Source organism: Erithacus rubecula, assembly GCF_903797595.1.
Source record: "Erithacus rubecula genome assembly, chromosome: 2".
Taxonomy (NCBI): domain Eukaryota; kingdom Metazoa; phylum Chordata; class Aves; order Passeriformes; family Muscicapidae; genus Erithacus; species Erithacus rubecula.
The window spans coordinates 94,803,332-94,815,366 of NC_136685.1; the positions used below are offsets into that span (position 1 = coordinate 94,803,332).

The window sequence follows — 12,035 nt, forward strand, 5'->3', positions numbered from 1 at the left end:
TTCAGGTTCTTGTGCGTCACAGTATTGCTGAACTTCTTAATTTTTAAGCTTTCAGCCTCCTGAGTGTAATCAAATAAGCACACTCGAGGGCAAAACAGCAACTAAAGGCACAGCACTTGGCTTCCTTTCACACCCTCCCCTTAACCAGTGCACACACTGAGCTCCTGAACAGGCATTCTGCCTCTGTTTTTACTGACAGGACCAGCTTCCTCTTAGCTTTCCCTTTAGCTCTGTCTTGCTCACAGTGACAGAAGATTCTCCCATCCCCTAGTCTCAGAACAGGCATCTCATGAGCAACTTGGTGTTCACTTCTGTCAGCAGCAAAAGAGAAGATGCATGTTGGTTAATCAGCTGTGCAAGGCTGAATTATTTAAAGACTCTGCTGTCATTCTCTAGAAAAGATTTTAATTTCAGCATTGAATTTTAAGTTTTTAATTAACTAACTACTTTTTTTCAGTTCAGTGCTTTTTTAGCTGGGAGCAAACATTGCTGAGTCATTTAGGAATTGGGCTGTAACAGCATCTGGCTCTAGCTTCTTTTACAGAAGGCAATACCTGGAGCTTTTAATTGTTTTCTTCTTCTTCCATCTGACTTTCCTTTTGAAAAAAATGGATCTAAACTGCTTTGTGAGAAAAACATCTTTTATACCTGTCTGTCTAAAGACTACTGTGATGAGATCCAGCTTTTCTATATAACTATGCTAGGGATTATTGGAATTTAAACTGATAAATAGTAATAAATCTTTAAAGGGTGTTCATTTGGACTTCAGCTCATACACTGTACCTGAGCATAGGGAAATGACAGGGGAAATCTGTGAAAGAATTGTGTGAAGGTCACTGCTAGGAGAGTCTTCCCTCTGTGTGTAAGGCTTCAAGGTTGCCTCCAAGAGAATTGTTAATATAATAAATAAAATTTCTGGGACTGTAGTGTGAGAAAATGAAGGACTCCTGTCTTTTCTAACTTCAAGTCACATTTCTATAACACTGCTGCAGTTCCCAAGGGTGACAATGAACACTACATGTTTGAGGGACAAGTTTTAAATGAGTGAAGCCATTGAATTTAAGGGAAATCAAACTTGCTTGGTGCCTTAGTAACAGGACAAAATTTTACTTTATTTTGCTTTGATGGATTATTGGCCTTCCTCTTTATACTTAGGAAATGAAAAATACTTGAAATAGAAGGTAATTTTTAAAGAGTTTTGACTTGCAGATCTCAGCTCTGATCCCAATCTTGGCTGCATGCTGTTTGCAGTTGTTTAATGTCTGCCCTAACTTGTTCATTTGTAAAATGTATGACATGCCCACCAGAGTTAGTATGAATTCATTAGTGCTTGTGGATTGCTCTTGCATCATCCAGAGAAACGTGCTCACACTCCTGCTCAGTATTAGAAGTTAAATCCCTGTTCTGTTTCAGCTAATGGCAGGAACTCTAATCGACTCCCAAAGAGGTAAGATACCATCCAATTACCATAATTAGATTGTTAAGAATTGTTCAGCTCCAAATTTTGTAATAATTCAAAGGCTGTTACCTTCATGAATTTTAAGTCAGATGCAAGTATAGCAGGTTGCAAATCTTCTGGTGCTTATGCAGTCACATTGCACTCAGCACTGGAGACCATTCACATCCTTCACATTCAGCACATTTTGGAGCCTTGATGAGGCAATTAGAAAATCTGTGTATATAAGCCCAGAAAAAGTATAACAGAATCTTTTCCTTAATGTTGTCACTCAGGTAGTGCCCAGTTCTTTCATGGCTTTTGCCAACTATTGCTACGAGAGTTTTGCTTGAATAGTTAATTTGAAAGTCAAGTGTGAAATGAAGAATGCAAAGACCAGCTCTGTGGGATGTTTTGTGATACTAGTAGAAATATTCTCTCCAGTCAGCATCTCTAAAGACTATAAAACTTAATTTAAATATTTTTTTCCTACTGTACAGTCCCCAGCAGACGTTGACTGTTAATAGTTTTTACAGCTCTAATTTAATCTGGTAGAGTATTGAACTTGTATATATGAAAGGTAATAAAATCCTTTTAGTAGGAAGATGGAGTTTATGTTCAGAATAACAATCTATCAGTTCTGCAGATTGTTAAATTGCTGCTTTATAAGTGTGATCAGATTAAGTCAGCCTACCTATATTTTGAATTTTGTTTTTCACAGAATCACAGAATTATCAGGGTTGGTTGTCAGAGGCCTCTGGAAATAATCCATTCCAACCCCTTGCAGGGTGGGGTCACCTGGAGCAGGTGACACGGGAGCGTGTCCAGGTGGGTTTGAATGTCTCCAGGGAGGGAGAGTCCTGAACCTCCCTGGGCAGCTGTGCCAGTGCTCTGCCACCCTCAGTGTCAAATCCTTCCTCACGCTGAGGTGGAACTTCTTTTGTTTCAGTTTATGGCCAGTGCTCCTTGTGCTGTCACTGGGCACCACTGACAAGAGCCTGGCACGGTCCCCCTGGCACTTTGAGATATTTCAAGGCATTAAGATCCCCTCTCAGTATTCTTTTCTCCACACTAATCAGACCCAGATTCTGCAGTCTCTTCTCACAAGAGAGAGAGACCCAAACCCCTCACCAACTTTATGGCCTCTCTTGGACCCTCTCCAGCAGCTGTGTCTGTCTTGTACTAAGGAACCCAGAACTGGACACAGAACTCCAGATATGGCCTCACTAGCACCAAGCAGTGGGGCAGGATCAGCTCAATTGCCCTGCTGCCACACTCTTCCCAATGTGATCCAGGATCCCTCTGGCCCTCCTGGCTGGCTCTCAGTCAACTTGTCACCCAGCAGGACTCCCTGGTCCTTTTCCCCAGAGCTGCTCTTTAGTAGGTCAGCCCCATCACATTCACATTCCTCAGCTGCATATTAAGGAATTGCCTCAATGTATTTGTCTCAGAAGACTTGTTTGTTATTTTCTGTGGTGAAAAACTTTTGCTGAGGATCCCTATTTCTCAATGTATTGTCTCAGGCTGCTGTCTTTTTGGGCTGCACCCAGCTTTCCTGGGTTTCTGGCTCAGAAAGGTCCAAGGATGCAATGCTGTTGCACTGACCTTGCTGAGCACCAGGAGGTTATTGAGCAGAACCTCTGACCTGGATCCGTCTGTACGTTTCACCCAAGACTGACCAGGGAGGATTTGGGATATGAGGTGTTAGCAGGGTGCATTTAAAGCTATCAGGTGGCCAACTTTTCAAAGGGCTTGCAATAGGATTCCAAGTTTACCCAGCTCCTAGGGCCAAAGGAATGGCTCTGTGTTGACACCATCTCAGTGTTGCCTCAGCATTCACTTGCATGAGTTTCTCAGGTGGTTTGTGCATCCATATCAAATAAGGACATTGGGCTGGAGATTGTGGGAATAGGCTTTGTTGCTGATGTGGGTAAAAGGTGTATGCTTACCAGTTTGTATTTCTTAATTTGAAAACTTTTTGGGAGAGGTGTTTTTTTCATAGTGTGTCTGTGCATGCATAGTACTTTAATATCAGTTTTCTTGTTTGTAAAAAAATCTGTTACGTCATTTGTCCTGAACAGTAGAACTTGAAGCTGTCTTCATCACCTCAAAAACATCTTGCTACTAAGCTGATAAACCATCATTCCCTTTGTGTGACATGAATGTTAAAATGTTATAAACGAGTTTCCAAAGAATCAACAGCAATTTTTCATGCAGGATATATTAATTTGCCTTGTAATATTCCTTTTATGTCAACTGCAATAATCTACTCTGCTTAAAGCATAAATATCTTTTCATGTGTGTTTGTCTGAAGTGACAGCAAGTTGCCAGAGATGTTATCAGACACAACATATGAGGATGAGTAACACTATTTCCTTATGACTGCAGCTATTTAAAAGGCAGGGGAAAATTACCATTAGAAGCTGAATATTATTGGTAGGTTTGTCACACAGTATGTGAGTGTTTAGAGGGAATATGAAAAATAAAGTATTTGCATTTAGACCAGCACTTTCTGGAACACCACAGAGCAGTACCAGCTAGTAGGCTTTCTGTCATATAATGTAAATATGAGTATACAGGGGGCAAAATATTGACTGCTGTTCCCTCTGCAAACCTCAGGTTCTGTGTATGATGATGAATAAGGTCAGGACTCCAGAAGTGCTAAGTGCCTGGGTCTGTGGTTGTATATCTAGTTAAAATTTCATTATTTTAACTGCATCTCTTCAATATCAGCATTGCATTGTGCAGCCAGGGTCCAATTTAAAACCTGTAGCAAAAGACTCCTGCAATGACTCATTGGTGAAGATGTTTGTGATAAGTAACAGACCCTTCAGAGTCCTGAGCAGCAGAATGAGATGCTGGAAGCATGAACCATGATGGGGCCTTTCATCTCAGCTTGTCCCCTGGTATCTAAATAGCAGCACAAGTTTGGTAGAAGCTATGCTGCTTTTTCTAGCTATTCACCCAGCAGGATCCCAAGAGTCTTATTAGAGCTTCAAGCCAATAGGAGAAAATAAGTGCAAAGAAATTCTAGCTGGAACATTAGAGTCTTACATTCTACAGAATGATCTCAAAGTATGGCACATGGATTCCCACTGTGGGGAAATAAGAGATTTCTCTTTGCTGAGAAATCCTCTTGCTGTGGAATAGTTCTTGTATCCCTTGGCATGGGTGTGTAATCCATCTCCAGGTGATCCCTTAACTCTAAGTAGCAGTCTCTAGGCTGATCCTGAAAATGGGGGTCATATTGATACTGTGGGAGAGCATCACAAGAAATAGTGTCAAGCACTGCCTGGGAGACTGTGCTTTTGAGGGAATGGAGAAGCACAGGGATTTGTGTTCAAAATGTGTAATTTCTCATATTAGGTACAGTAATTATTCCTTTGTGGGTACCATGGCTTAATCCCAGAATCTTCAAATTCTGCTGTATAAGAAAATGTCTGTGGTGTTAAAGCAAGTACCCCCATTTCAACTTAGGAAACTGTTCCCATAACACCAGAGCTAAACGATGCTTGGATAGTTCCTTGCTTGGCACTTACAAACTAAAAGAGCTAAAAGAGCACTGCTGCAGACAAGGAAGTCACTCATGAGGTAGCTGAGCTTTCAAAAACATGAGCAAAGTTGCCTTTATTCTGTCCTATTTTAAATTAAAATAAACATTTTATATATGTATATATATATATACAATCTTGCATAGCATTTGCCCAAATAGGTGATGTCCCCAAAAGTATGCACTGAGAGGAAATTTCTGACAAGTCTGTGTTGATGGTGATGCCAACACATTTTAGAGCCATGTCCTCTAATGATTTCCTAGGCACCACTTCACAGCAGCTGGCGTGGGGCTGTTCCTCCTGGGAGAGTGCACTGGGGTCACCTCACCATGGCAAAATTGTGCTCCTTTTTTGTACAATTGTACAACTGGCCATGTGATGAGTAATAAGCTGCAACTGCACAGTATGAGCCCTGCAGACAGGGAGTAGAAATAAAGTCAGAACAAAGGAGATTCGTGACTGTCTCACAAATTTGCTGTAGCAGCCACCCTGGTCTACTACTGGACTGCACTGATGTTTCAAACCTGACCTCAAGTCAGGGCATAAGGAACTATCCCTGGCAGCTCCCTTGATTTAGAGCCACTGCAAGAAAAGAAGGAATGAGAGCAGCCTTTGTTTGTTATTTTCAAAATCTGACTCCCTGTTGCAAGGCAGTAAGATGTGCAAATGGCTCTTGCACCTGGCAAGTTACCATCAGCAATTATTGCAACACTTAGTGTCTTTCTGCCACCAGCAGAAATCTCTTTGCTCCCTTTCATGTCAGAGATTTCATTGTTCTTATGGGGATGGTAAAATTAAAGCCACAAGATTTACTGTTCTAATTCTCTTTTGTTTGCAACAAAAAGGAGAGACAGAGAAGGATGATAGATGTAGCTGGATTTTGTTTTGTTGGGGATTTTTCTCCTTTACTGACCAACAGAAATAACTGACAACAACTGTTTGTTTAAATTCATCAAACAATTCCATTAGCAACTGTATTAAAGACTGTTATTCAGATATAGGAATCTTTTTACCAAGAAAAACAAGCTGTGACTGCATTTCACTTCTGTTTGAAAACCTTGACATCTGAGCAGGCTGCACTTCATGTATTCTTTCATGTTTCTTTCAGCACAGATGTTTTCTAGTTTTAGATATATCATTAATGTGGTGTAAATGTCAAGAACAGTTTTTGACAAGCATGTCTAAAATGCTGTTTATGATAAATGTATGTAAAATAGTGCTTGGTGGGAATCCAGTTTTCATCTGTAGCCTTTCCATTATTGCCCTTCTGCATTGCTGGCCACAGTGCCCTGTGCCCAGGTGTGACCTGAGATGATTTGCCAAATCAGACTTTTTCAAAGAGGACATCTGTGAACACAGCTGCAATTCCCATGTTCTAAACCAGCATCTGACAGTGAGCTGTTAAAATCCGAGCTCATGACTCTCAGTTCAGTGGAGAGAAATGACAACAATCATATAAGGACAATTCACCAGATGCCTCGTGGAAGGAGGTGAACTGCTGCAGGAGCTCAGAGTGGCTGCTTTGCACCTCCTGAGCTTACACACTGAGGTGAAAACAAGAAGGATTCATTTGTAGTTCCTCAGCAGTATTTCTTAGACACCCTGAATATCACATGAGCCATGCCCAGTGATGTAAGGGATCATTTCTCTGAAGCTACAACCTTGGCATTTTCAAAAACAAGCTTCTGCTCTGGTTGAAATTCATGCACATTAAAAAATAAGTTTCAATTAGAGTCCTGTTGAGCCTTAATTTCTCTCTCAATGAAATTAAGCTCTTCATCAGACTTGCATGTTTTCAGTATTAATGGACAGGCTGTATTAATGGATGCTCCAGGTAATCAAGACAATGATATTCCATTACCTGACCAGTCTTGATAGAATTTGTGGAATATCATACTTTTCCTTGCTTCAAGGGTTGGTCCCTTTCATTGCCAGCTACAGGCCCCAGAGTGCTTGTTCTGTGGACAAATTGATAAATTAGTCAGCTGCCAAAAGGGAATCATTTGACTCACCTGAAATGAGCAGCAATGGGATAAAAATACATTACCTCTGTCCCACTGGATAAGCCTCAGATTGTATTGAAATAGAATTAGGCTGAGGGAGTCAATGTAGTGGATAATAATGAAATGTTTAATGTGGATTAGCTGCATACAAAATTAATACATTAGAATGAATTGCTGAAGAAATGAAACTGTGTCAGACTTTTATCCTGTCTCTAATATTAGACTTAAAACTGCTGCAGTCTTCTGTTTATAGAAGAGCATAACAAAAGCTATTGAATTTGTGTTCTTTATTTGGGTGAGAGGACTAGATACAGTATAAAATATTATAAATAAATATGTATATACCAGAACTGTCAAATCAGGATCTGACTGAACCAATATTAATATATTTGGATCTGAACTAGACCTGAGAGGTTACAGACAAGAATCTAAACCTAAAACTCCTGAATCAGTGGTGTGGGCTTCTTTCTTATGGGAGTTAAATCTAAATATAGGATTTGTTTTGGACCATTCAGAGCTAAGTTGAAATGTTGCTTTAATCATAATAGATTTAATACAAAATGGACAAATTTTCCAAATTAATTGGCAAATATAATCTTTGACTGTGAGCTATGGAAGCAGAATGAGCTGAGACATAAAACTTGAAAATATTCATCTGAAATCCAGGAGGCCTTGGTATTTTTCTAATTTTTAAAGCTTTCTTGTTGCATCCTCTGTTCTAGGTTCTTTTCTGTTTCTCAATGCATCAGAGAGGCCGAGTCCCACCATCCTGAGCCCTTGGCTGAGGAGCAACAGTGATCACTGTGTAGTTCAAGTGGCTGTGTACAAGTTTTACCAGCAGAGTGGAGAATATATTGCTCGTGTCCATCCTATTGATGAGAGCAGCAGTGAAACCCTGTCAGAGGAGAGTCCAGAGAAACATGGGTAAGTCTCATCCCCTCATTTGACTCACAGCTTGAACAGAGAGAAATCACTCAGTTGTGTGGCAACAGAGCCACAAAATGCACACTGCACATCTAAGGGGAGCAGGACACCCAGCTGAGGAGATGCTTGTCCTAAAATATCCTAGGAGGTGGAGATTGGTGCTTATTTTATTATACAAAGCATTAGCAAACTTCTGGATCCAGGCAATTGAGTCTCTAAGTCAACACCACATTTATTCTCAGTGCCTGCAGGTACAGCTAGAGCATGGATACTCATCCTTAGGTTAAAGCTTTTCTGCCTAATTCTGTGTGATTGCTTTTTACTGTTTCTTAACACACATACGCTATTGGGCTTAGAATATCTACTGAGTCTTTGCAGTTTCATGTGCCTGCATACATTTTCAGTTTTGTCTGCACTTCTGGCTTTTTTGTCCATAAAGCTCTTCAGAACTACTGGCAGGGAAAGCTTTTGATCTTTCAAGGGTGCAACTGTTTGAAATGTTTTATCCTCTTTGTGCAATTAATCTTGATGATGTTTTAATTTGTCAGACTTCTGTGTATCCTTTTAAATTTTTGTTAGCAGCAAAACAGCAGGAGATGAACACAGTAAATATTTCAAGATCCTGTAGGAGTAGAGTAACTCAAGATTTAATTAGGATATATGTGAGGCTAATGTTCTACCTGCTCTATATACTGACTATTTAAAATTTTTATATCTCACCTTTGTTGTGAAATGTGTTAAGAAGCATAGTTTTTACCATACATCTCGAATATTCTTTGTTTTGATGTGATAGATTAGAGAGTTTCTAATAGAAAATCCTGCTGGCTTGTGCTCGTAACAAGATGTGATTATCTGATTACTGTCTACAGCAAATTCTGTATCTTCCAGTAGCAAAAGGAGAATGTGCAATAAAAAGCCTTGCAGGAGATAACCTAACTCATAGAAACAGTTTGAATAGTTGTAATTCTCATATAACACATGGCCTATAAAACTAAGGAGGAGAGCTTGTATGGGGATCTAGATCATACTTAGTTCCAGTAACATCATCCAAATTGTAAATTGCTGTTGATGTCTGGGGAGAGGTAATTAGAGGAGCCACAGCAGCTGTCTTCTTCCTTAGCTCTTTGCAAATGCTGTGTTCTGTGTCACAGCTAATAAACATGCTTTGTGCAAAGTGCCTCCTGCGTTGGCACTGCCACTGCTCCTTGGCACTCGCAGGGAATATCGCTGCGTGTAAAATGCTCTTGTCTGCTGCATGAGGAGCTGCAGCTTGGATCTGTGGGTGGGCAGAACCCACCAGGAGCACAGGCAAGTGCCAAATGTAAGGAGCTTGAAGGGAAGGGAAAGATTGCTTTAAGTACAGTAACAAATTCCTACCTTTGCCATCTGCTGGAGATAACATGGATGACTCAGCTGTGTGTCGCAGATGGAGATCGTCACCACAGTGAAGAGGGTTTGTGCTTTCACAGAAGGTAGCTTTGGTAGCTTACTGTCCCATATGCTTGCCAGAAGTGCAGCTTGCTCCCCAACAGCATCTCTGTGGTGTGTGGAGGGGTCAGAATGTGCCTGTGGCTTTCATGGGTTTGCATGTCTGACTCCTTGGTACTCTGTGTGCTGGGAAACTCCAGTTGGAGCAACCAACTGGTTCATTTTCCTCTCCTCTTTTTGTCCTGTCCCTTCACTGCAAGAGGCAGTGACTCTTCTCTCAGCTCAGCCATGCAGAAAAACTCTGCTACTGTGTCCATATAAATGTCACATGGGGATGGTTAAATAGCTTCTCACAGCCACAGATGAGAAGGTAGCAATTTGTCACTATTTGCCCTGAATCTTCATTCCAGATTTTTGAGTGGCCCTGCTTTGTTTGGAAGGATAATATTAGCTATTCCAGCTCTGATAACAAAACATGTAAATCTCACCTTTTAAAGCATCTTTTTTTCCCCTTTAAATAGGGATCCAGTATAGTTGATTGAAAGTCAAGAGTAATTCAATGGAATCCTTAAATGAACTAGCAATCCTACAGTGGAAATCTGTTCTGTTCAATATTTTATTTTGTCTTGGAAATAGCAAACAATTGTGTTCTTTTATAATGAGTTCTTTGACCATGCTATAACCAAATAATTTCTAAAATTTTGTAAGGATTTTAGCTCTAGGCACAAAGTAATTGAATTCCTCAAAGATGAGTCTGTGCTAGAAATAAAAACACTTTAAAGTTTCACAGCTGACACTTCTTTGATTCTATATGCTTTATATATTGCTTTTCAAACAAGGTGTAAAGTGTGTGCAGCTGCCAGCAGCTGTGTATTATTCAGTATTGAGTCCATGCCACTGCTTGAAATCCAGCTCATAACAGGAAGAATGTGCTTTATTGGAAAAAAAAGCATCTGAAGGGTGATAAAGTAATAATTTAATTTCAGGGTGGATCATCTCATATCTTTAACTATTCGCAGCACTAATATCTTCTTTATTTTTTTTTAATTTTTAACTTGTATAACCCAAATTACATATATTAAGATCTTACACAGTCTTCACAGTTCACCTACATTTACAAGAGAAAAAAGCAGATGCTGTCAGGTATTACTATTTCATTCAGGGTGAAATCAGGCAAGCCAAGGTTTTGGTTGACAGCACTTGAGGCTGCTTTTAAGTAGAATGTATGTAAAGCTATTAAACTGTATTAGTAGAGACAGCATGGCACCCAAAAATTTATTTGTTACCAGAGTTCATCTGTGTTGTCTTTGTGTGTAAACTACCAGGTGTGATTATTCAAGACTCAAAGCAGAACTATGGGTGTTCTGTCTGCTCCTCTGGTCTCATTCTTTACAAAAAATACAGCCACAGCCTGGGGACTAGAGTTGTACGAGTTCCATGATGAGCCAGAGGAATTACAGAAATCCTTGTGTGGAAGACACCTGTTTGTTTTATTTTCTTACCAGATATATTTCATTGGAGCTGATGTATTGCTTACAGGGAGAAAGGTGGCTAAGTTAAGATGCATCACACTGCAGAAGGGTGGGGCAGGATGGCAGAAGTGATGGCTGGGAATGGTTCCTGAGTTATGAACACCAGAGGCTGACAAAGGGATACTTGTTTTGTGGTACACAGAAACAGATACAATCATAACTTTTATATATAATATTTACAAGAATGCTTGCTACTCAGAAGGTCACTATGTGTTTGTTTATTAGCTCAGCTGAATTGTATACTTTAAAAAATTATTTTTAAGGAGGAAAAAGGTCTTATTCCAATTTAACCTGTGAGTTTTGGAGCACCTTTGGTTAGACCTTCCTAACTTGACTCTTAAGCAATCAGTAGGACTCCTCTGTAGGGAACAACACATCACCATGTTCTAGTTAGAGTTAGATTTGTTGCAAGGAAGTATTTCTAGCTGCTCTGAGTCTGTGGATGTTTTTGATGTTGTTAGTCTCTTCTGACATCTCTTGCAATTCTGTTGGGTTTTACAAGCACCCAGAGATGATACAGGGGGAGATCCAGTGCACTGCTATTGATCCTTTGTAATGGCAAAAGAGTTGTTATAATTCCTGCCATGGAGCACAGCACTCTCAGATTTATCTCAAATGACACCAGATGTGGGTACTGTCTTTTGCTATTTTTATGTTCCCATGGTGCTGTATACACTCCTTTCTTGCTGTTTAATAGGGTTCCCATTTTCTATTTCTGTAGGTGAGAAGACATCAAGTATGTTTATGTTGCATATTGGTAATTTAGCAAAGCAGAATTGCTGCCACAGTTGAATGTTGACTTCTGGGTGCTTGTCAGACTGTCACTGTGGCTAGTGACTTAATTTTACCTCTCATCTTTTTTTTTCCCCATGTGTTAAATATATAATTATAAAGCAAGTAAAATTGTAAGTGTGCTTAGTAGAGTGGAGAAAACACAAAGGAAATCAAGGAAATCTTGTCACAAGGTTAGAGCTTGTAATAAAGGATTGATTTTCATTTCTTTTAATCTGGACAAGGACAAAATTATCATGGTTCAATTTAATTATCCTTATTACTTTACACCTCTACTTACACTATAAATGTTGAACTGCAGTATTGCATACTATATATATCAAACCAAACTTTTTATAAGAATGTACCAAATGACACCTAATTTCAATAT

At 39.7% G+C, this 12,035-nt stretch overlaps 1 protein-coding gene across 1 annotated transcript in view; it reads left to right on the forward strand.

Moving 5' to 3' along the window:
- The window catches only part of LOC306798738 (ALK tyrosine kinase receptor-like), a gene marked incomplete at its 3' end in the record, with an annotated part of 236,864 nt that overhangs the window by 131,765 nt on the left and 93,064 nt on the right, over positions 1–12,035 (forward strand). Inside the window, exon 4 of the mRNA XM_079298938.1 lies at positions 7,712–7,913. Within this exon, the coding sequence (XP_079155064.1) occupies positions 7,712–7,913 (202 nt within the window). The remainder of the gene's footprint in view (positions 1–7,711; positions 7,914–12,035) is intronic.